The 21260-nt window shown below is 57.8% G+C and overlaps 1 protein-coding gene across 3 annotated transcripts; it reads left to right on the top strand.

Annotated features, from left to right (window-relative positions):
* The first annotated feature begins 12944 nt into the window (after positions 1-12944).
* On the top strand, positions 12945-20554 carry AMOTL2 (angiomotin like 2). 3 transcript variants are annotated; one of them, XM_014258351.2, is made up of 10 exons: positions 12945-13019; positions 14053-14843; positions 16116-16338; positions 16817-16961; positions 17099-17191; positions 17737-18032; positions 18134-18426; positions 18553-18764; positions 19049-19189; positions 19370-20554. In XM_014258351.2, the coding sequence occupies exons 2-10, from the start codon at positions 14140-14142 to the stop codon at positions 19426-19428; spliced, it is 2166 nt and encodes a 721-aa protein (XP_014113826.2). In that variant the 5' UTR covers positions 12945-13019; positions 14053-14139; the 3' UTR covers positions 19429-20554. The 3 variants fall into 3 exon arrangements, with proteins under 3 accessions (XP_014113826.2, XP_087917295.1, XP_014113825.2); XM_088061169.1 differs by having other exon boundaries at positions 19046-19189; XM_014258350.2 differs by having other exon boundaries at positions 19034-19189.
* The last annotated feature ends 706 nt before the right edge of the window (positions 20555-21260 follow it).

Below are 21260 nucleotides of genomic sequence, written 5' to 3'. Positions count from 1 at the left end.
GGACCGCGCGCACTTCCGGCGCCAGGCCCCGCCCAGCGCCGCCAACGGCGGGAACGCCCCGCCCACAGCCACAAACTCCCCCATAGCCCCGCCCACAGCCACAAACTCCCCCATAGCCCCGCCCACAGCCACAAACACCCCATAGCCCCGCCCACAGCCACAAACACCCCATAGCCCCGCCCACAGCCACAAACACCCCATAGCCCCGCCCACAGCCACAAACACCCCATAGCCCCGCCCACAGCCCCGCGAGCCCCGCAGCCCTGTAGGCCCCGCCCCACCGCACAGGCCCCGCCCCCGAACTCCTCGCCCCGCCCCTCCCGCGCCCGTTCCCGGAGCGCGCCCCGCGCGGGCTGGAGCGATGCGCGCGTGCGTTTTGCAACATTCCCAGCACAAAATTTGGGCTATTTCTGCCCATTTTGCTCCTGTCCCGTCCCGTTTTCTTCCCCTCCCCACCCCAGCCGGCCCTAACAGCGCTACCACGGCTGGGTCAGGAGCTGTGCCCTCTCCTAGAGCCAGGAGCTTTCCCTACTCCAGGAGTCAGGACCTTTGTCCCCTTGGAGGGTCAGGAGCTTTTGCCCTCGCAGAGAGTCAGCTTTCCCTACTCCAGGACTCGGTCGTCGGGCTTTGATGGGGACCTGGCGTGGGGAGCTTGCCGGGGGTCCCTGCGAGGCGGTGGGACTTACTGGGCATTTCCCGGGGGCTCTGGTGCTTTCCCGAACTCCGGGGGACAGAACCCCCGGCATCCCAGGAAAAGCAGCGACTGGTCCCTCTGTCTCCCTGCCCGCCCTCCCCGTGCCACCGGTGCGGCATCCCCTCCCCGGCGCTCACCGAGCCGCCTGGGGCGCACGTCGGCGTTTTCTCCTTCTCGGCATGGCGCTAGCCTGCTGCTGTAGCGACCGAACCGCGACCGAACCGCGACTGAACCGCGACCGAACCGCGACTGAACCGCGACTGAACCGCGACCGAACCGCGACTGACCGAGCGCGGCCGCGGGGCTCGAGCCGGGGGTTCCAGCGCGAGGCGCGGACGGTGCCGCGGGGCTCGCCCGCTGCGCGCTCCCGGAGCCCCGGGAATGCCCCGCTCCCTCCTAAATCTGTTGCACATCACGAGAAGGAACTTTCCTGGGAGCACGGGAGCAGCTGAAGGAACCCCAGCCAGTTCAGGAGCGCTGCGGCCGCCTGAAGTAATAAATTGCCCAGGAACATGTAACACTTTCCTGATAAATTGGAATCTCCTGGTAATAAAACCTGTAGCAATTTGAGGCAGGCGGGCACGTAAAGGCAGAGTTATCCCTCGAGCATCCAGCGCTGGAATAAAGTAACGCCTGCTCCTTAATATTGCATTGGTGACGAATTTCAGTGGCTTTTGAATGCTTTTCCTGTTGCTTTCCATCTGCTTGTTCCAAGCTGACTCCAGCATTTTACTCAGGAGCAAAAAGGATTTTTAAAGGAAAGCAGGGAGGAAAATGGGCAGATTAAAGCGTTTTGGGGCAGCTCTCCCAGCAGGAGGTCCCGCAGGGAATCTAAGGGATGGTGGGGTCTGCTTTAATTACAATTACCTTCCTGGTTATTTTTCCTAAAAAAATGTCCAGGCTTCAGGCCTCAAGGAAGGAGCCTGAGCCTGGATGCAGAGCCCAGCAGAGGGCACGGCAGCCCCACGCAGGATCTGCAGAGCCACCCGTCAATCCCTTCCTCATCCTCCCGGGACAGTGGAAGGAGAAGGATTTTAGGGCTGTCCAATGATTTTTGTGAGCTGGGGACGTTCCTGACCGTGTCTGTGGGGTGGGAGTGATCACTGCACATCCAGGTCCCTGTTACCTGTGCAGCTGGAAGAGTTTATCCCAAACACAGGATGGCTAACACGGAATTACACGAGCTGGTTCTCTTTTCCACTGCATTGATATGCAGACTACCACGAGCTCTGAAACATCAATAACCAAATATATTAATCAATTAAACTTTAATAAAAATACTGCCACCAGTAGACTGAGCAAACTTTCTTCTTGTACTGCTTTCCATGCAGCAAAAGTTTCCTTTTTTTTTTTTTCCCCAAAACACATACCAACGAGTGTCTGTGTTGTAACTCCTGCCATGCCTTCACAGAGCAGTTTGACGTTGGCTGCATTTCCCAATCCCTGTATTTTCGCAGCTGCTTGTTCCTTCCATGACTTCATCCTTATTCTGCCCAAGCATCTTGCTCGGAGCACTGACGTGTTGTGACTCAAAGTGATGATATTCGATGCACGCAAACCAAAATCCAGTTCCTGGCTGTTCCTGGTTAAACAGACCTGGATCACATCTGTGCAATCTCCGACAACAGAGGGAGAGCAGAGAATTTCCATAAATAATTATTAATGATGGCTCATTATTTATGCATTGCTCAAAGTGTCTCTAACTTTAATGCAGCTTCCAAGCAACTCCAGCAGCGGGGTTCCAATACCTGGTGTTCCGAATTATTGGGATAACAAAGTAACTCAACTGAGCAGTTAATTTGGGAAGTGATGGGCGATTCTAGGCACACACGTGATTTTAGTGATATAAAGCCAGACAGGCTTAATCTGTCATTTAAACCCCTTTTCTTTATATGAGTGCAGGATGCCAGGTGGAAGAGCTGTGCCTGCAGGGCAAGTGGTTTATCTGGATGGAGGGGAGGGAAGGGGAGGAAAAGAAGGAAAGAGGAAGAAAAGGAAGGGATGGGAAGGTAAAGAAGGCAAAGGAAGTGATGGGAAGGCAAAACAAGGGAAGGGGGAGGGATGGGAAGGTAAGGCAAGGGAAGAGAGTGGAAAACAAGGGAAAGAAAGGCAGGGGATGGGGAGGGATGGGAGGGCAAAGTAAAGAAAGCCAAGGAAGGACAGAGGGCAGCTGAAGCAGCCTGGGCAGGTTTCCCAACCCCATTCTGAGGACAGGATGGGAAGTTCCACCTGCCCTAGTATTTCCCCACCTCCCACTTCCAGGCCCTCCCAGCCAGGAGATGAGCCCACGGTGGGCAGCAGATGCCCAGGATGAGCAGCCTGATGCCAGAGGTCTCCTGGAAGAGCCTGAAGGCATCTCCACTCTGAGCTTGAGAGACCTTGGGAATTCTCCTGGTGTGAAGACAGAGTCCTCCAGCCTGCCCAGTGTCTGGCCCTTCCAACACCAGGTCTCCTGAACCCCACACCCCAGTGAGTTTATCCCTAACCCTCTACAGTGTGAGCAAGGGATTATCCTTGACCACTTCCTTCCAGACACACCACTCTTTATCCTGTTTCACCAGCAGCTGCTGGATCCCTGGGCCCTCTGGTCCCTGGGTGGTGTGTGGTGCTCATCTCCCTTGGGATGCCTTCTCCAGTGACTTCAAATGGGAGTTGCCAAGCTGGAAGCCTCAAAGCACTTGGAAAAGCCCTGGAAAGGGAAGGTGCTGACTTCTGGGAAAGGGCTGCACATTCAAAACAGCCCTGGCAGTGTTCAGAGAATGCTGAAACCATCCACATTAAAGCCAGGGTTTACTGGGACAAAACCAACTCCTGAAGGTTGCATCCATGTCCCAGCCACCAGCTGCCTTTTGGAAGGTTCTGGACTGCTGCTGGTGGGGTGAGAGAGGGGAGCACAAGGAACTGCTTGCAGGAATGATATGATGTGCTGAGATGCAAACCCTAGATCGTGCAAGCCATCATCCCACATCTGTATCCCATGGAGCATCCCCACAGCTGTGGGGAACTCTGGGAAAGCTTGGGCTGCAGGAGAAGGGCTGGGTGACATTTTGGGGCAGGCAGCTCCACTTGTGCCTGAGCATGGGCTGCACTTCGGGATAAGGAACAGATTGCCTGGGGAACTTGTGGCTGTCCCATCCCTGGAAGTGTCCAAGGCCAGGTTGGACAGGGCTTGGAGCAACCTGGGATAGTGGAAGGTGTCCCTGCTCACGGCAGGGGGTGAAGCTGGATGAACTTTAAGGTCCCTTCCAACCCCAACCTCTCCATGATTCTGTGATCTCAAGCACAAGCTTCCCTTTAACTCTCACTTTTACCAGGTGATTTATTTCCCTATCAGTCCCTCTGCTCTTCCAGAAACCATCCATGAGTGAAAGCCAGAGCATCCTGCTGGGACAAGCCACTGGCAGGTGGATTCAGAGCAGAAGTGGACAAACTAGATGTAACAGGTGAGGTCCAGTTCCACTCTCTGTGGTGTGGTTTGCAGAAAGATGAGACAGGAACCTTTACACAGCCCTCAACCCTTTCAGAGGGAGGAAATTTCCAGCTCACAACTATTTCTGAGCCCTCTTGCTTTCTCACCCTTCAGGGACAGGACACCATGCCCCAGAAGAGGCTGTCCAGAGCCACATCCAGCCTGGCCTTGGACACTTCCAGGGATAGCAGCTCCCTCCTGCCTTTCTCATGGTCCCTGTAAAATACACAAACCAAAATGTTGCTGTCAGACAGCAAAGCTGTGGCTTTTCCTGGGCTGGGACATGGGACTGGAGAGGCTGTGAGTGTTCCCACTCTCTCCAGAGCCTTCAGGGCAGGATGGGAGCTGGCAGGAATCGACACCGCACAATGGGCAGCACCCTGAGCCCGGGGGTCTCGGGGCTGGAGCTGGAGCAGAGGCTCTCTCCGCTCCCCTGGGTTGGGATTCAGCACTCCCTTGATTCAGAGCGACCCTCCCTGACTCACCCAGGAGCAGGGCTGAGCCTTTCCAAAGGAAAACTCGCATTAAGCTCTGCCACAAGACTCTGGCAACCACATGGAGTTGGGAGAGGGGTGGGGGCCAGCCCTGACCTTTATTGTAGGGAGGGCAGCGCCGCTGACCCTCTCCCTGCCCCCTGGGGTGGCTGTTCCCAGGCCACTCAGGTTGTTCCACAGGGCTCACTGCTAAATGAGACAATTAAATCCTTGAGCCCAGGTTTTAGTGTTTCCATGTGCAGCCAAGTATCTTAATCTGGGCTGTTTGGGGAATTTTTATCCCGTGGATCCCTTGGTATGCCTGGAATGTTTGCTTTTCCTACTGTGTGCGTGTGTTTGAGGAACTCCTGTAAAAACAAGAGCTTCCTGCCTGCCTTGTAAATCTTTCCTTGATTGGCAGAGTGGCCTTTGGTGATTAATCAAGGGGCACGATGGAGGTGACACCCTCCAGGAGCTCTCTCCTTGCAAATCCCCGGCACGGTGGTGGGAGAGCTGGGAAGGGACCCCGGGAGCTGGCGGCTCTCCAGGGCCGTGTGGTGACATGGCTTTTCAGTAAGAGCCTGGGAGAGGAAGGACTAAACGGAAATTCCAGAGAGCTAAGGAAATGCTCCAGAGGGCCGGGACTTCAGAGGCATTTTCTATTGTATCATTGGGATAAAACATGCGGCTCCTCTTGGTGGGGCTGGGAAGGAGAAGGTTTATTCCAACCAAACCTTCCCACCTTGGCTGGGCTGGGAAGGGGGAAGTTCACCCCGTGCATAGATAAAGGTTTCTCCAGGAGATGGACACAGGACAGGGGAGAGCGCAAAGATCCACCTTGTAGGTGTTGCTGGGTTTCTTCATGTTCCCTTTGGATGTCACAGGCTCTTCCTGGATGTGGAACAGGGGTTCTGAGTTAGCTCTAACCCCTGGAACAGCAAAACCAGCTCCAGCATCTTGGCCAAAGGGCTCTAATTTGTCCCAACTAGCACAGCTACTGCTGTTCCAACCCTGAGCCTGCCTGGAGCTGGCTGTGGGATCCTGGACTGGTGTTGTGTTGTGCAGGCCACACGTGGGCCTGTCCCCATGTCCCCATGGTCCCAGAAGGGTCTCAGCTTGGGAAAAAAGCTGGCAGAGCTGCAGGCTGTCAGCCCTAGGGCCAACCCCAAACTTGTTCATGTAAGCAAGGAGACCTTCAGCATGAGAGCCTGGTGGAAACTTGCCATGGGAGAGGTCAGTACTCAGCATTTTAAAGGAAATGGTGAGATTTAGCAGGAAGTTTTTTACAATAAGGGTGTTAAAACACTGGCACGGCTTGTCCAGAGAAGTTGTGGCTGCCCCATTCCCTGGAAGTGCTCCAGGCAGGGCTGGATGGAGCTTGGAGCAGCCTGGGCTAGTGGAAGGTGACCCTGCCCATGGCAGAGAGTTGGATTGGATGACCCTTAGAGGTCCCTTCCAACCCAAAACGTTCTGTGATTTTCAAGTTCTGCTCGTCCCACTTTTTTCCTTGGCTTTTGCCCACTGCTCGAGGCAGGATCTGTGCCAGGACAGGGCCAGAGCCAGGATGGAGAGCTCCAGGAGCAGAGCTCTGTGAGCTGGCAGCCAAGGAGGGTCTGGGGGTCTGCCCCAGCTGAGCTGTGGGAGGAGGGACAGGTGGAGCAGAGGAGCACTCAGGACACACAGGAGCACTCAGGACACACAGAGGAGCACTCAGGACACACAGGATCACTCAGGACACACAGAGGAGCACTCAGGACACACAGGATCACTCAGGACACACAGAGGAACACTCAGGACACACACAGGATCACTCAGGACACACAGGATCACTCAGGACACACAGAGGAACACTCAGGACACACAGAGGATCACTCAGGACACACAGAGGATCACTCAGGACACACAGGATCACTCAGGACACACAGAGGAACACTCAGGACACACAGAGGATCACTCAGGACACACAGAGGATCACTCAGGACACACAGGATCACTCAGGACACAAAGAGGATCACTCAGGACACACAGGATCACTCAGGACACAAAGAGGATCACTCAGGACACACAGGAGCACTCAGGACACACAGGATCACTCAGGACACACAGAGGATCACTCAGGACACACAGAGGATCACTCAGGACACACACAGGATCACTCAGGACACACAGGATCACTCAGGACACACAGGATCACTCAGGACACACAGAGGAGCACTCAGGACACACAGGATCACTCAGGACACAAAGAGGATCACTCAGGACACACAGGAGCACTCAGGACACACAGGATCACTCAGGACACACAGAGGAGCACTCAGGACACACAGAGGATCACTCAGGACACACACAGGATCACTCAGGACACAAAGAGGATCACTCAGGACACACAGGATCACTCAGGACACAAAGAGGATCACTCAGGACACACACAGGAGCACTCAGGACACACAGGATCACTCAGGACACACAGGATCACTCAGGACACACAGGATCACTCAGGACACACAGGATCACTCAGGACACAAAGAGGATCACTCAGGACACACAGGATCACTCAGGACATGCACGCTGGCTGCTCCCTGGGCCATAGGAAGATGATCTTTAAGGTCCCTTCCAACCCAAGGCATTCTGTGATTCTGTAAAAGAGCATTTCATCCCCACATGGTGATGACAGTGTGGGCAGAGCCCTGCAGCCTCTCCCTGCTCTTGCACAAGCTGCTCCCGAGGCCCTGCCTGTTTATCCTGCTGGTATCAGAGGTGCTGGTGATGGGTCCCCCTGGAGCACGTCTCTGCACATCTGCAAATTCATCCCTGCTCCATCTTTCCCTGGCAGTGCTGGGTTTGGAGGTGCTGCTCCACCCTCCACCCTTACATCATCTGTGCTCCCTCCATGCACCTGCTGGGGGATGCTCTTCGCTGTCCCCTCTCCACACCTCTCCCAAGGCCACTCCAGCCTCTCTCCCAACCATCATCAACAGCAGCTCAAAAACTCATGGCAAGAGGGTCGGGGGTGTTTTCCAGGCATTTTGTGACCCCAGGCAGTGAGTCCTGGAGCCATCCAGCCCCGTTAGCTGTGACCATCCTGGTGGCAGCCTCACTGCCATGGTGCCAGGGGATGTTCAGTGCCATCAAGGTCACCTCCATGCCTGGCACATTGTGGTGTCAGCACCACACAGCTCCCAGCATGGCTGCGGTGTTCAGATGCAGCTGGCAACGATCCCAGAGGTGACACAGAGCTGCTCTGTCCCACTCTGTCCCACTCTGTCCCACTCTGTCCCCCTCTGCGTGGCCTCCCAGCCACCTCTAATTCATTACCACAGGGTGCCTGGAAGGGCCCAGCTCTGGTAGGAGCCCAAAGGCAGCAGGGTGGGTGAAGCAGCAAGACAGTGACAATTCCTGCTGCCTTTGGGGCTCTGGGATGAAGAACCCCTGCCCAATGCTGTCCTTCCCCTTTCCTGTTTCACTCAGCCCATCCCTGCACTGGGGACAGCCTGCCTTCCTGTGTCATCACTGGGCACTGGAGTGAACAGCCCTTTTCTCCCTCCTCAACCTCTCCTCTTCCAGCCTGGACAGTTCTCACTTATTCTGTGTTTGGGAGCACAAGGCTGAGCTGATTTTGCCCCCTGGCTGCATCCCTGTCAGGTTTTCCTCATAGCCAGGAAGATGTGAAATTCCTTAGGGGTCCAGATGTGTGTGCTTGTTTACATCCAATGCGGACCGGGGTGTCTGACGTCCCCCTGCCCCTCTGGGTTCTGCCCCCCTCCTTTTGCAAGTGGTGGCTCCAGACTGGGGTGCAGATGGCCCACATGGCCCTGGGGAGGGGACACAGACCCATCCATCCACCTGGATGTGCTCCAGAGTCAAGTGGGAAAATGTGGTCAGTGAGGAGGTGCTGCTGGTGGCCACCTGCCAGTGACACTTGCCCAGTGTCTCTGTGTCACCCCACATTGCCACCGAGCTCTGGGGCAGGGTGTGGAGCCTCCCCTCTCCCAGAGCCATGGGGGCTCCTTGCCAGGTGGGCAGGAAATCACAACCAGCACTTTGAATTTCTCAGGAAAAAGAGAAAATTCCTCAAAGGTGGCAAAACAACAGTGAGGGGCTTTGCTATGGAAATGTGGAGCTGTGTCCCCTGGGGCTGGTGGCTCCCAGGGTCTCACTGGGCTCCACCTTTGACCCTGCTGGAATCTCCTTGGCAATTCCCTGGACTGGGTCCCACTGGTGCTGGCAGGTCAGGAACAATCCCCTTGCAGCAGGAAACAGGGAAAGAAAGGAAAGCAGAAAAGAACAATTTAACATCCAGGAATGGAAATTACTCAGGGAGATTAAAATGCAGGGAAGATGAGAAAGAGGAGTGTCCTGGCTCTGTTTTCAGCCACATTTTCCCCCTCTCAAAATTCCTAAGACAGGGCTTTGTGAAGGTGCCTGTGGCACCAGCTCCCTGAGTGTTTGATTGATGAAGAAATGTGGCAGGAGTTCCTGGGAGTGGGGATGTGCCCTGGGTTATCCAAGTGACAGATGTGGGATCCATAGGTCAGGTATAGAAGAGGAGAGAAGCCAGGAGAAGGTGGGGGGTGAGGGGAGCAGGAGCACTCCAGCTTTCTGTGATCCTTACCTGGGGCAGATCCAGCATCCCCCTGAAAAAGGGGAATGTCTGACTCTGGGACAGACACCTGAGGCATGGAGGAGCTGGCTGTCCCCAGAGTGATGGCACAGGTGAGAATAGTGCTGGATTCATGTCCCCATCAGCCTCTTTCAGATGGGATCAATCCTGGTCCCCTCATTGCTCCAGCTGTGTCTCCACCAAGGCTACTGGGGTTTTCCCCTGGGGGGGAGGGATCTTTCCATTCCTTCCTCTGCTGAGGAAGAGCCAAGTCAGTCACCAGCTCACAAAGCAGCAACAGGAGTGAGGGGATTTAGTACAACCAGGAGCATCCCAGTCCCCCCCACACCCTCCCCAGTCACATTGAGGTGTGTTCCCTGTTGGAGTTTTGGGACTGGAATTCACCCTCTGCACAGGAACATCCCAGGCCACACATTCCCAGGGCAGGGGAAGCAGAGATCAGACCAGGGACACCTCAAAATGATGCAGATTTCAGAGAGAGGACAGGGAAGACAAGTTGGCCTCAGGCCTGGCAGCTTGAGGGGGTATCTCCAGGAGGATAGGAACCCTCTGGCTGGGATGGTGGGGGCAGGGGAAGGGCTGGGGTAGTGCCTTGGCTGCCTGTCCATGGGGATGCAGCTCCCTTTGGGGGCAGCCTGGGTAATCCTGGAACTGGGAAACTTTTGTGATTCCTCGAACCCCAGCTCTCCTTCCCATCTGGCTGCGCTTTGAATCCAGAGTTTGGGACAGAAGCAGGCACCTGGAGGAAGCTTTATCAGGAAGATTGCCATGGAGAGGTTTGAGGGGTTCAGCATGGTCGTGGGGCACTGTCACTGGGGCTCGCTGGTCACAGGACGCTGTCACCGCTGTCACCATCACCCTGGAGATGTGCTGAGGCTGCAAACCTCCTCTCCATCCCAGCACCTTCCTCTGCCCACAATGCCCCAGTTTTCCGGGCTCAGCAGGGCTGAGGGCTGAGGCATTTTGGGAGCCTGAAGACAGCCGAGGTGATCTCATCCCACGAGTATTTTCTTGGCTCACTCTCCTCGCTCCAACGCCTCGGCGATAAGGCTGGGCTGAGGTCAGTGGGAGGGTTTGGCATTGCGGAGCCGTGTGTCACCCCACGGAGCCTGGGACACGGCACCTGCACTTCCCTGGCTCCAGCCAGATCCCCGAGCCCTGCCTATCTGCCAGGATGCTCCAGCTGGGAAGAGGCTCCGTGCAGGCAGCCAAAGGTGCCCTCAACCTCTGCCCACAAGTCCAGCTGCTATTTCACCTTCTCCTGGGGAAAACAAAAAGGCTGAGGCTTTCCTTACCTCCAGCATGAGAAAGAAGGAGAGGAAACTCTTCAGATCACTTTCCAAAGGGGTGTTATCAGCCCAGGAAGGGTTTCCTGCTGCCAAAAATAGAGCAGGGTTAAGATAGGAAGGGAAGCAGGATGACACAGGCATAGATAAGGAAAGGGGGACGAGCCAGGAGAGGAACCCTGGCTGCTGGGGGAGCTGGGCTGGCTCCCTTGGAGCTCGGGTGGGAGCCCCATCCACCTGGGAAAGAGCAGGGCAGGGCCACAGCTGGGGCCTTTCAGGGATGCTGCTGCTGGGCTTGGTGTATTGGAGTGGTGCAACATCCATAATCCATCCATCCATCCATCCATCCATCCATCCATCATCCATCCATCCATCCATCCATCCATCCATCCATCATCCATCCATCATCCATCCATCCATCCATCCATCCATCCATCCATCATCCATCCATCCATCCATCCATCCATCCATCCATCCATCCATCCATCCATCATCCATCCATCCATCCATCCATCATCCATCCATCCATCCATCCATCCATCCATCCATCCATCCATCCATCCATCCATCCATCCATCCATCCATCATCCATCCATCCATCCATCCATCATCCATCATCCATCCATCCATCCATCCATCATCCATCATCCATCCATCCATCCATCCATCCATCCATCCATCCATCATCCATCCATCCATCCATCCATCCATCATCCATCCATCCATCCATCCGTCATCCATCCATCCATCATCCATCCATCCATCCATCCATCCATCCATCCATCATCCATCATCCATCCATCCATCCGTCATCCATCCATCCATCCATCCATCCATCCATCCATCCATCCATCCATCACTCCCTGTGGTGCTGAGCCTGGACCAGGGTTTCCAGACTCTGCATGTGCCTGGGGACACAGGGACAAGTGTTGTTCTCTTGTCTCCTCCTCACACAAAACTAGACCCTCACAGGCTTCAGGGTCGGTGCCAATTCCCACATTTCAACCTTCATCCATGAGCATTTGACTTGTCACTGGGAAAACTGGGCTGGAAAACCTGTTTCTTGAGCTTCCAGGTGCTCCTCTTCCTCCAAGCCCTAACTCTATCTCTCTGCATTTTCTTTCCATGCTCTCCTGCCTTTGAGTCTGGTACCTGCTACATGTTGGAGATTCTTTTTCCCCCCATTTTTTGGGAGATAACCCAGAGGCAGTGAACTGTGCCTGCAGCCCTGTGCCTGCTATTGCACCCTGGGGTGATACCAGAGTGTGATGGAGCAGAAAAACAAGGAGATGAGGCTGGAGACCCCCGTGTCCCCCTCTGCAGATCAGCCTCCCGGCTCTGTGCCAGTCAGAAGATGCCGAGTTCCCTCAAAAGAATGGGAGCTTAATGTCCTGGAGCTAATAAGCAATTTCCCCCTGCACCTGCCTCTCCCCACTGCCTCCCCTCCAGCCATCTGCTGTCTCGGGGCCTCTGGAGGCTGCACCGACAGCCTGGGGCTGAGACAGGGCTGGTGTTTCACTGCTTTGGGGCTGGGGGTGCTCAGTGTCCCCCCAGAGATGAGCCGGGTGCTTTGAAGGGAGAGTTTGGCCCCCGATGGCTTCCTCCATCCCTGTGTCCCCCCAGGGAGGTAGAGCCCAAAAGGGAAAACTGAGGCTGGGAAAGCAGCAGGGAACACCCAAAGGTGCCCAAGGCAGACATGAGCTGGCAGGAATTATTGCATCCACGGGGAGCTGGCATCCCCAGGCTGGGGGATGCGAGGGGGGATGTGAAAGAGGGGCTGTGAGGAAGGGGGTGTGAGGATGGGGAACACAAGGAGGTGATGCAAGAGGGAGGAATGCAAGGAGAGGGATGTGAAGGGGGGATGTGAGGAGGGGGAAGGTGAGGAGGGGGGATGCGAGATGGGGGATGAAAGAAGTGGGATGTGAAATACAAAGAGGGGAAATAAGGAGGGGGATGCGAGGAGGGGGATGCGAGGAGGGGGATGCGAGGAGGAATGTGAGATGGGGAATGAGAGGATAGGGGTGTGAGGGGAGGTATGTGAAGAGGGGGATGTGAGAAGGAGGATGTAAGAAGAGGGACACGAGGAAGGGGAATGAGAGGGAGGGGGGCAGAGAGCAGGGGAGACGCGAGGACGGAGAATGCGAGGGGATGCGAAGAGGGGGAATGTAAGGAGGGGGATGCGAGAAGGGGGGCCCGCGGGGGCATAGCAGATGGGGCCGTCAGGCTCGGGGTTGCCCTGGCCCCGCAGACAAAGGCTGGGGCAGATTTACGGCCCGGGACAGCTGGCGGGCAGAGGCGCCCCCCCGCCCGCAGCTGCCGCTCCCGCTCCCGGCCGCGCTCCTGCGCCGGCGGCGGCCCCGGGGCGGGGGGGGGGGGGGGCGGGCCCACATTCCGGGCATAGCAAAGCCCGGCCCGGCCCCCGCGGCCCCGGGACGCTCAGAGCTGCCGCAGCACCGCTCCGCTCCGCCATGCCCCGGTGAGTTCCGCCGCCGAGACCCCTGACCGGCACCGGGGGCCCTTCGGCACCGGGAATTCCCCAGCACTGGGACTCCCTCGATAGGCACCGGGACCCCCCGACCGGCATCGGGACCCCCCAGCACCGGGAATCCCTCGGCGCTGGCTTTCCACCCCCTCCCCCCCGGCACAGGGAACCCCCTAGCACTGGGACGGCCCCGACCGGCACCGGGACCCTCGACCGGCACCGAGACCCCCCCGACACGGGGATGTCCCTGGGGGGAAGAACGCCCCCCCGGCACCAGGAACCCCTCAGCAGGGATCGGGACCTCCCTCGGCACCGAGACTCACCCGGACCAGCAACCCGGGGACCGGGACCCCCCTGAACCGTCCTCCTCCCGGCCGGGACTGGGACACCCCCGTGGGACTGGGTCTCGAACCCCCCTGGCCCAGGGAAGCCCCCAGCCGGGATTGGGATCCCTCCACGGGAAAAGGACGCCCCCGGGAACCGGGTCCCTTCTCCCTGGGACTGGGACTCGCTCTCCCCCAGCATCTGGACCCTCCCGGAGAAAAGACCCTCTCCCCTGCCGGATCCCACTCCAGGGACTGGGAACCGTCCCGGCACTCTCCCAGCCGGGACCGGAACATCCCCACGGCACCTAGAGCCCCCCTCGGAAAACATCCCAGGACCCTCACCGGGACTGGGACACCTCTGCAAGTCCAGGACCTCCGTGTCCCGGGATGGAGGGTCCCATCCATCTCCCGGTGGCTGTGTGCCCGGTCCCGTGGGGCCGCTTCATCCCCCATTCCCGGGCCAGTGCCAGTCCCGGGTCCATGGAGCCAGCCCCAGGTCCCAGCCCCGGCCCCGGGTGCGCTGAGGGTGCCGGTGCTCGGCCACCCCTCTGCGGAGGCTGCTCCGTTCTCCCGCTGCCGCCACGGGCTCCCTCCCCTCCGGCACGTCCCGGCCAGATTCCTGGCAAACAATCCCGCGTCCATCAGGATCCGCACTGTCCTGCCCCGACTGCTTCCCAACCATCCCTTTTTCCCTCTTGCAGGTGTCTCGGCGTGGCCGGTTGCTGTTGAGGTCCCCCGGGACGCCCTTCTCGGGTGGAATCGTGGCTCTGCCGCCGGCACGGACGGACATGAGGACGGCGGAGGACTCGAACGGGACGGTGCTGCACCGCCTGATCCAGGAGCAGCTGCGCTATGGGAACCTCACGGAGAACCGCACTCTGCTGGCCATCCAGCAGCAAGCCCTGCGCGGCGGCGGCGCCGGGAGCCCCCGCTCCTCCCTGGAGAGCCTCAGCCCAGAGGAGAGCCAGATGGTGCAGCAATCCACGCGGCAGGAGCCGCAGGGCCAGGAGCATCACTCCGACCACGTCTACTTGGAGAACAGCGTCTATCGGCTCTGCCCGCCCAAGGGCGAGGAGCTCCCCAGCTACGAGGAGGCCAAGGCTCATTCCCAGTTCTTCGCCTCGCAGCGGGGAGCGGCCGGTGCGGGGATCCGGCCCGAAACCGCCCCGCGAGGGGCAGAGAGCGGGGCCCGGCGCCCCGACGAGGGGCTCAAGGACCTGAAGCACGGCCACGTGCGGTCGCTGAGCGAGCGGCTCATGCGGATGTCGCTGGAGAGGAACGGGGCCAAGGCGCAGAGCCCCATCAGCGCTTCTCACAGCTTCCCACAGCTCTCTCGCCAGCTCGTCCCCCTGCGCGGGCAGCACCCCGAGGGCACGGAGCCGCGAGGACCGCCCCCGGAGTATCCCTACGTTATCCCTTCCCAGGACCCCTACCTGGCTGAGCCCCGACCCTGCTCCCGGGAAGGTCCTGGATTTCAGCATCCTGACATCAGGTAAACTGTGGCCCCTGGGCTCTGCTTTTGGATGCCTCCCAGGAATGTCCAGGATGGATGTTTGGAACTTGCAGGATGTGAAGGGCGGTGGGGGCCCAGGGCAGCTGCTCCTGTCCTCACTGGCTCAGGCCATGGGGGTCTGCTGGGGGAACCCCACTCTGCTCCTGTTCCCAGTTCCCTCAGCAGGGCTGGGCTTTGCCAACCAATGATGGAAATCCCATTCCCACAGCAGACCCTGCCCCCTCCCCGAGCACCAGGAGGAATCTGGGGGTAACTTAGGGGAGCTGGATGCAGCCTAGGAAACAGCTAAATGTGGGATAGGTATAGCGCAGGGTGGAAGACAAATATGCTCCCTGCTCCACAGAAACCCACCCTATGGTCCTAAGCTGGGAACATCCATGTAACTTGGAATTGCTGCCGAGCAGAGCCTGGGTTGGTGCCAGGTGGTCTGTGGGCCCTTTGGCAGCTCAGTGCATCTGGCAAAGCCCCAGGCTGACCATGAGATGGACATCTGAGGACCCAGGCATTGCCTGGAATTTGGAAACAACCTCTTCCAGTGGGGAAAATGATGGCAAGAAGGAAATTGGTGGCTCAATGGGAGGACACTCTGCTCCTAGCCCTGCTGATCTATCCAGGCAGAGCGCGATAGCATCTCCAGCAGGAAAACCTTCTCCTTCCAGGGAACAAAGAGGGGAAGGGGAGCTGTGAGGAAGATGTATTTATTCTTCCTTGCTCCTATATCATCCCGCAGGAATGCAGGCCCTTGGCGGGCAGCCTGCAGGGGAGCACAGCGGGGCCGGGCCGTGCACAGCCACCCTAGGCAGGGTATTCCAGGTGGGATGTTGGGGTGGCATGCTGGAGCAGTGGCACAAAGGGCAGCCAGGCTGGCCTGACTCCTCCGAATATAAAAGGGACGTATCCATAGTTTTGGCAGTGAGGACCTATGTCAGGAGCCCTGGCTTTGCCCAGAATACAAGGGAAATGCCGGCTTCCAGGGTGCATCCCATGCCAGGCAGGAAGAGAGGGGCCTGAGGGGCTGGGAGCCTATCCAGACCCACTGGCCAGGTCCTGGAGGGGTCAGGTCATGGCATCCCTGCAAGATGGGATTTGTGGTCAGAGAACAAGCGCTTGCCAGTTCTAAAAAGCAGGATAGGCACTTCCACCTCCTTCGAGCTGACTTGGAGGCACTAGCACGTGCCTGATGGGATGCTGGAGTTGCAGCCAGCTCTCCCACCCTCCCAAACCGTGACACCCTCTCCTCGCTCCCTGCAGGGTGCTGCCCACCCCGGTGCCAGCCGCGTTCCTGCCGCTGTGTCCGGGCGCGCTGGGTCCGGCTGGCGTGGAGGCCCTGGTCAGCGCCCAGGCGGTGTCGGCCGGCAGCCGCCTGGCCCGGGCAGATGCCGTCCTGCGGGAGAACGAGAGGCTCCAGCGGGAGAGCGAGAAGCTGCGGCGGGAGCTGGAGAGTTGTGCCGAGAAGGCGAGCCGCATCCAGAAGGTGAGGGAATGGTGGCAGCCCCGTGTCCTCCCTGCCCGGGGGCATGCTCGACCAGCTGCTGTGAAAATTCACCCCCTTTAGTGATTTAATCCTTTCTCCTCCTCCCTCCTGCGGCTCGTTCCCCTCGGAGCAGCTGCGGGACTGGGGAGAAGGAGCCCATTCTCCAGTGGCTCTCTTGCTCCGCCTGTCCCCCCATCCCGGCAGCCACAGAAAGCCCTTTGTGTGGCCGTGCACAAGGGGTGGCTGTTCCCTGTGGCCGGGCTATGGCAGAGCCAAAATCTGGAGAGACTCTTCCGTAAGAAAAAAGCCTGAAAAAATCAGTTTTTCCCTCTGAAAAATGTACTGGGGTCAATTTGGGGTGCACTGAGGTCCTCCAGCAGCTCAGGTTGGGCTGAGCACCCAGCTGAACTTTGGCCAGCATCTCCCTTTCCTCATTCCATGAATATCTAACCCTGGCCTGTCCCTTCCTCCACTCCAGCTGGAGAGCGAGATCCAGCGAATCTCAGAGGATTATGAAAACCTCGTTAAGGCGTCTTCCAAGCGGGAAGCCTTGGAGAAAGCCATGAGGAACAAGAGAGATTGTGAGATGCGACGGCTCCAGGATTTCAACCGGGACCTGAAAGGTGAGGGACCCTCTGTGTCCCCATCTGTGTGTGCCCTGTGTCCCCCAGCTGTTTCCATGGGAAACCAGGCTTTTCCCACTTCCTCCAGCTAAAGTCTTGTATTTAAATCTTAATTGGGTTTGATTGTTTTGGACCAGAGCGGTTGGAATCGGCGAACAAACAGCTGGCCAGCAAGACACAGGAAAACCAGGAGAGCAACCAGGGCAGCGTGGCCAAACTCCTGGCGCAGAGTAAGTCCCGGGGGACACCCGTCCTTGCCCGGCTCCCCGTAGCATCTGCGAGCGGAGCTCGGCTGGAGGAGGCGGCGGGTGTCGGGCGGCAGCTCTCGCCCTTCCCCAGGGAGGATGGAGCAGCTCTTGGCGCTGGACTCGAGCCATTAATCCCGGCGGCCGGCCGGCGGCGTGACCCGCATTCCCCACATTCCAGCCGCAGCTCCGGCTCTTCCAGCACCAAGCCCGCACTCCCGCCCCATGCCAGCCCGGCCGTTCTCTCCCTCCTCCCTCCTGCACTTCACAGCCACGCCAGCCTGGGATTTCTGGGGGGAAAATGTACTTAAATTTTAGCAGGGAGACGCGATATTTGTGTTAGTAGGAAGAATTGCATCCCCTTCCCTAAGGTGGCTGGATTCACCCTTCCCGAGTTAAAATTTAGGCTGGAATGTGGCACGTGGAGGCTTTTTGATATCCAGATATCGGGAAGTAAAGAATCCCCGCTGGGTTTCATGGCCCAGCCTTAGGGAAGCCAAATATCTGAGATTTGTGGGGTTCCCTTGCAGGCTACGAGCACCAGCAGGAGAAGGAGAAGCTGGAGCGGGAGGTGTCCCTGCTGCGCAGCGCCAACGAGGACCAGCGGCGGCGGGCAGAGCTCCTGGAGCAGGCGCTGGGCAGCGCCCAGGCGCGGGCGGCCAAGGCAGAGGCCGAGCTCCGGAAGAAACGAGCCTACGTGGAGAAGGTGGAGCGGCTGCAGGCGGCCCTGGGGCAGCTCCAGGCCGCCTGCGAGAAGCGGGAGCAGCTGGAGCTGCGGCTCCGCACCCGCCTGGAGCAGGAGCTGAAGATGCTGCGGGCTCAGCAGGTGGGTGCTGCGAGCCACGGTGGCTCCGGCGAGGCACGGTGGGCGCTGCGTCCTCCCAGCACCTCCTCCTTCTCACTGGGGCTTTGTTTTGGCCGCTACAGAGGCAGGCGGGCACCGCGAGCGGGGGGACACCGGAGCTGAGCGCCCACACGCTGTCGGAGCAGCTGAGGGAGAGGGAGGAGAAGATCCTGGCGCTGGAGGCCGACATGACCAAGTGGGAGCAGAAGTACCTGGAGGAGTGCACCATGCGCCAGTTCGCCATGGATGCCGCGGCCACGGCGGCCGCCCAGCGCGACACCACCCTCATCAGCCACTCCCCACGACACTCCCCCAACAGCAGCTTCAACGAGGACCTTCTCCTGGCCAGCCACAAGCACCAGGAGATGGAGAACAGGTAGTCCCACCTTGCCAGAGGCATTTGGCCCCCATTAAACATTTTCTGCGGTCTGTTTGGGCAGTGTCTGGATCCTCCTCTCCCCATCCAGCTCCTCTTCCAGCGTCTGCCTGTCCTCCTCTCCAGGTTAAAAGCCCTTCACGCCCAAATCCTGGAGAAGGATGCTGTCATCAAGGTCCTGCAGCAGCGCTCGCGGAGGGACCCCAGCAAAGCCCTTCAGGGCTCCCTGCGGCCGGCCAAATCCGTGCCCTCCATCTTCGCTGCCTCCGCCGCCCCAAGCTGGCCAGGGGCTGGCCAGAGTGACCGGTCATCCGAGGGCAGCTGCCGTGGCAGCGCAGGTAAATAGGGACACCTGCCCCGCTCCCTACCTTCACTTGGTGGTGGGGACCTGTGGTTTTGGAGTTAGAGAGCTTGGGGAGGGCTGATTCCTCCAGGACCAGCCAGCAATCACAGAATCCCAGAATGGTTTGGGTTGGAAGGGACCTTAAAGCTCATCCTGTTCCACCCCCTGCCATGGGCAGGGATATCTCCCACTAGACCAGGTTGCGTCAAGCCCTGTCCAGCCTGACCTTGAAAACTTGAATCCCTTGCTTTCAATCCCTAACAGAGTCTCCTCCAGCAGGCAAAGCCATCACTGAAGGGACAGCAGTGTCCACTGCCCTTCCCTTGCCATCCCACTCAAAGCACGGCAGCAAGGACGGCAGCACGCAGACGGACGGAGCAGCCGGGAGCAGTGGGCAAGGCGAGGGTACCGGAGTGCTGGGTGAGTCCCCCCAGATGGCACGGGGCAGGGAGTTGGGATGCCCCAGCACGTGGGCTTAGCATCCCTGGAAGGGTCTTTGCACAAACATCAGCAATTTTTTAAATGCATTTTTAAGGCAGCAGTTGAGTTGGGTGGGATAGAATCCCTGCAAATCCCTGTAAATCCCTTCTTTCTCTGCAGAGAGCTTGGCCACTGCCAGAGCCCCGGACCTGTCTGACATGGTGGAGATTCTGATTTAAGACCACCCAGGGCTGCACGGTGGCCCCTCCACCCTTCCTGCCAGCGTGTCGGGATGGAGAAGCATCTGGGAAGGAGGGACCGAGCTGGGAGCTCAGCAGTGTCCCCTCAGCTGGTCTCAGAAGTGACTCCAGAGTACGGGAGGGTCACCGTCCCCCTCCGTGCCCACATGGGGCCCTGGCTGCGCAGGGCGCGCTGGAGCCCGGGGACTCTGTGGTGGCTCCATCCCCATCCCGACTCCATCCCAACTCCATCCCCATCCCAGCTCCCACCTCTGGGTCATGGCCATCTGTACCCACCCATGTGCTTGGCTTCTGACTGGAAAATCCCTCTCTGATCACCCGAACTGTACCCAGAAGCTGAAGTCTGTGCACGAGGGCAGAGCTGGGAGGGATCCTCTGTGGGTCCCATCGACCACCCAGATCCACATGGCCAAGCCAAGCACTAGGAGCACCAAACTTCCACCACCTGCATCCTGCCTCTGGGTTTGCATCACAGGAGGGCGAGGGCTTTGTGATGGGCCAACAGTGAAACAAAAGTGACAGTGGAGGGGATGAATGGTGGAGGAAAAGTGGAAGTGAAAGGCTCTGAGGATGCTGATGGAGGCGGTGGGATGTGCTGCCCTTCTCCTGGCTGCATCCCCCGGCTACTGGCAGCTGGCTTCTGCCCATAGCCAGCGCTGACATCCCGCTCCTCAGAGCTTCCCATCCTTGCCCTTCATGTAAATATATATATTTTTCTCTATTTCTTTCCCCTTTCAATGTGTGCATTTGCTGGCCAACTGCATTTTTTATTTTTCTCTCCCCAGACACGTAAAAAATGCGTTCGGTTCTCGTGCATTGTTTACAAAATGGAAAAGAAACAAAAAATTATGAAAGAGGAAAAAAAAACCCAAACCCCATGACTTAATATATTTTATATTAATATTGGTATTTCTTTTTAAGTATTTTTTTCGTGCTGTGAACTTTTTTTCCTGCCAAAGATGACAAGTTCTCGTTTGTGCATTTTAAGTTATCTTTAAGTATTTAAACATAAAACTGGCTGTTTCGTTACGCCGCCCTATACCGAGATTGCTGTAGCATTCCACTTGGTATAACAATATTTTAATAAAAAAACCCCAAATATTGATCCATGGATTCTCTTTTTTTCCATGCAATGTGGAGAGATGGAGGTGCCACCAGGGAATGAAGGTCTGGGAGTGCTGGACCCCCTGGTTTACATATCCTTCCCAGCTCCCCAGGGCAGAGATTTGGGGTGCAGCTACATGGGAGAGGAGAAAAATGCTCATGAGCATTTCTGCATTCCCCAAAATCCCATTGGGATCCCATTCCCCTCACCTTCATGGGGGAAAAGGATGGAGTTGCCTAAAAGTTTTGATGTAGTTTCCTTCCTGCTCTGGCATTCCTGCATCCCTGTGTCCTTGATCTCTGCATCCATAACTCCTCTGTTAACTCTGACTGTTAACCCAGCACTGCCAAAGCCACCACTAAACCATGTCCCCAAGTACCACATCTACATGTTTTTCAGCATTTCCAAGGATGTTGATTCCAGCCCTTCCCTGGGCAGGATGCCTTAGGACTCCACTGAGGATCTGGTACTGGGTGGGACAGTGATGCTGAATCCCAGCTGAGCCCCAACCTTCCTGCTCAGGAATCTGGAAGAAGTATGGCTAAAAAATGAAAATTTGGGCATTTCTATGGCTGTGGGACAGGTCTCCATCCCTGAGGAGCAGGTTAAGGAGACTTGGAGCAATGCAAAGCCTGGAGCTGGGATCCTCCTGGCACCTATGGCTTCTGGGTGTTGCAAGCAGGGAAATCAGCTCCGCCCATGCAGA

This window comes from Pseudopodoces humilis, chromosome 11, assembly GCF_049639895.1.
Source record: "Pseudopodoces humilis isolate 2021_Gansu_Grassland_sample_001 chromosome 11, ASM4963989v1, whole genome shotgun sequence".
NCBI classification, from domain to species: Eukaryota; Metazoa; Chordata; class Aves; order Passeriformes; family Paridae; genus Pseudopodoces; species Pseudopodoces humilis.
The sequence above is the reverse complement of the archived record's forward strand: the minus strand, read 5'-3'. Positions and strand labels throughout refer to the sequence as shown.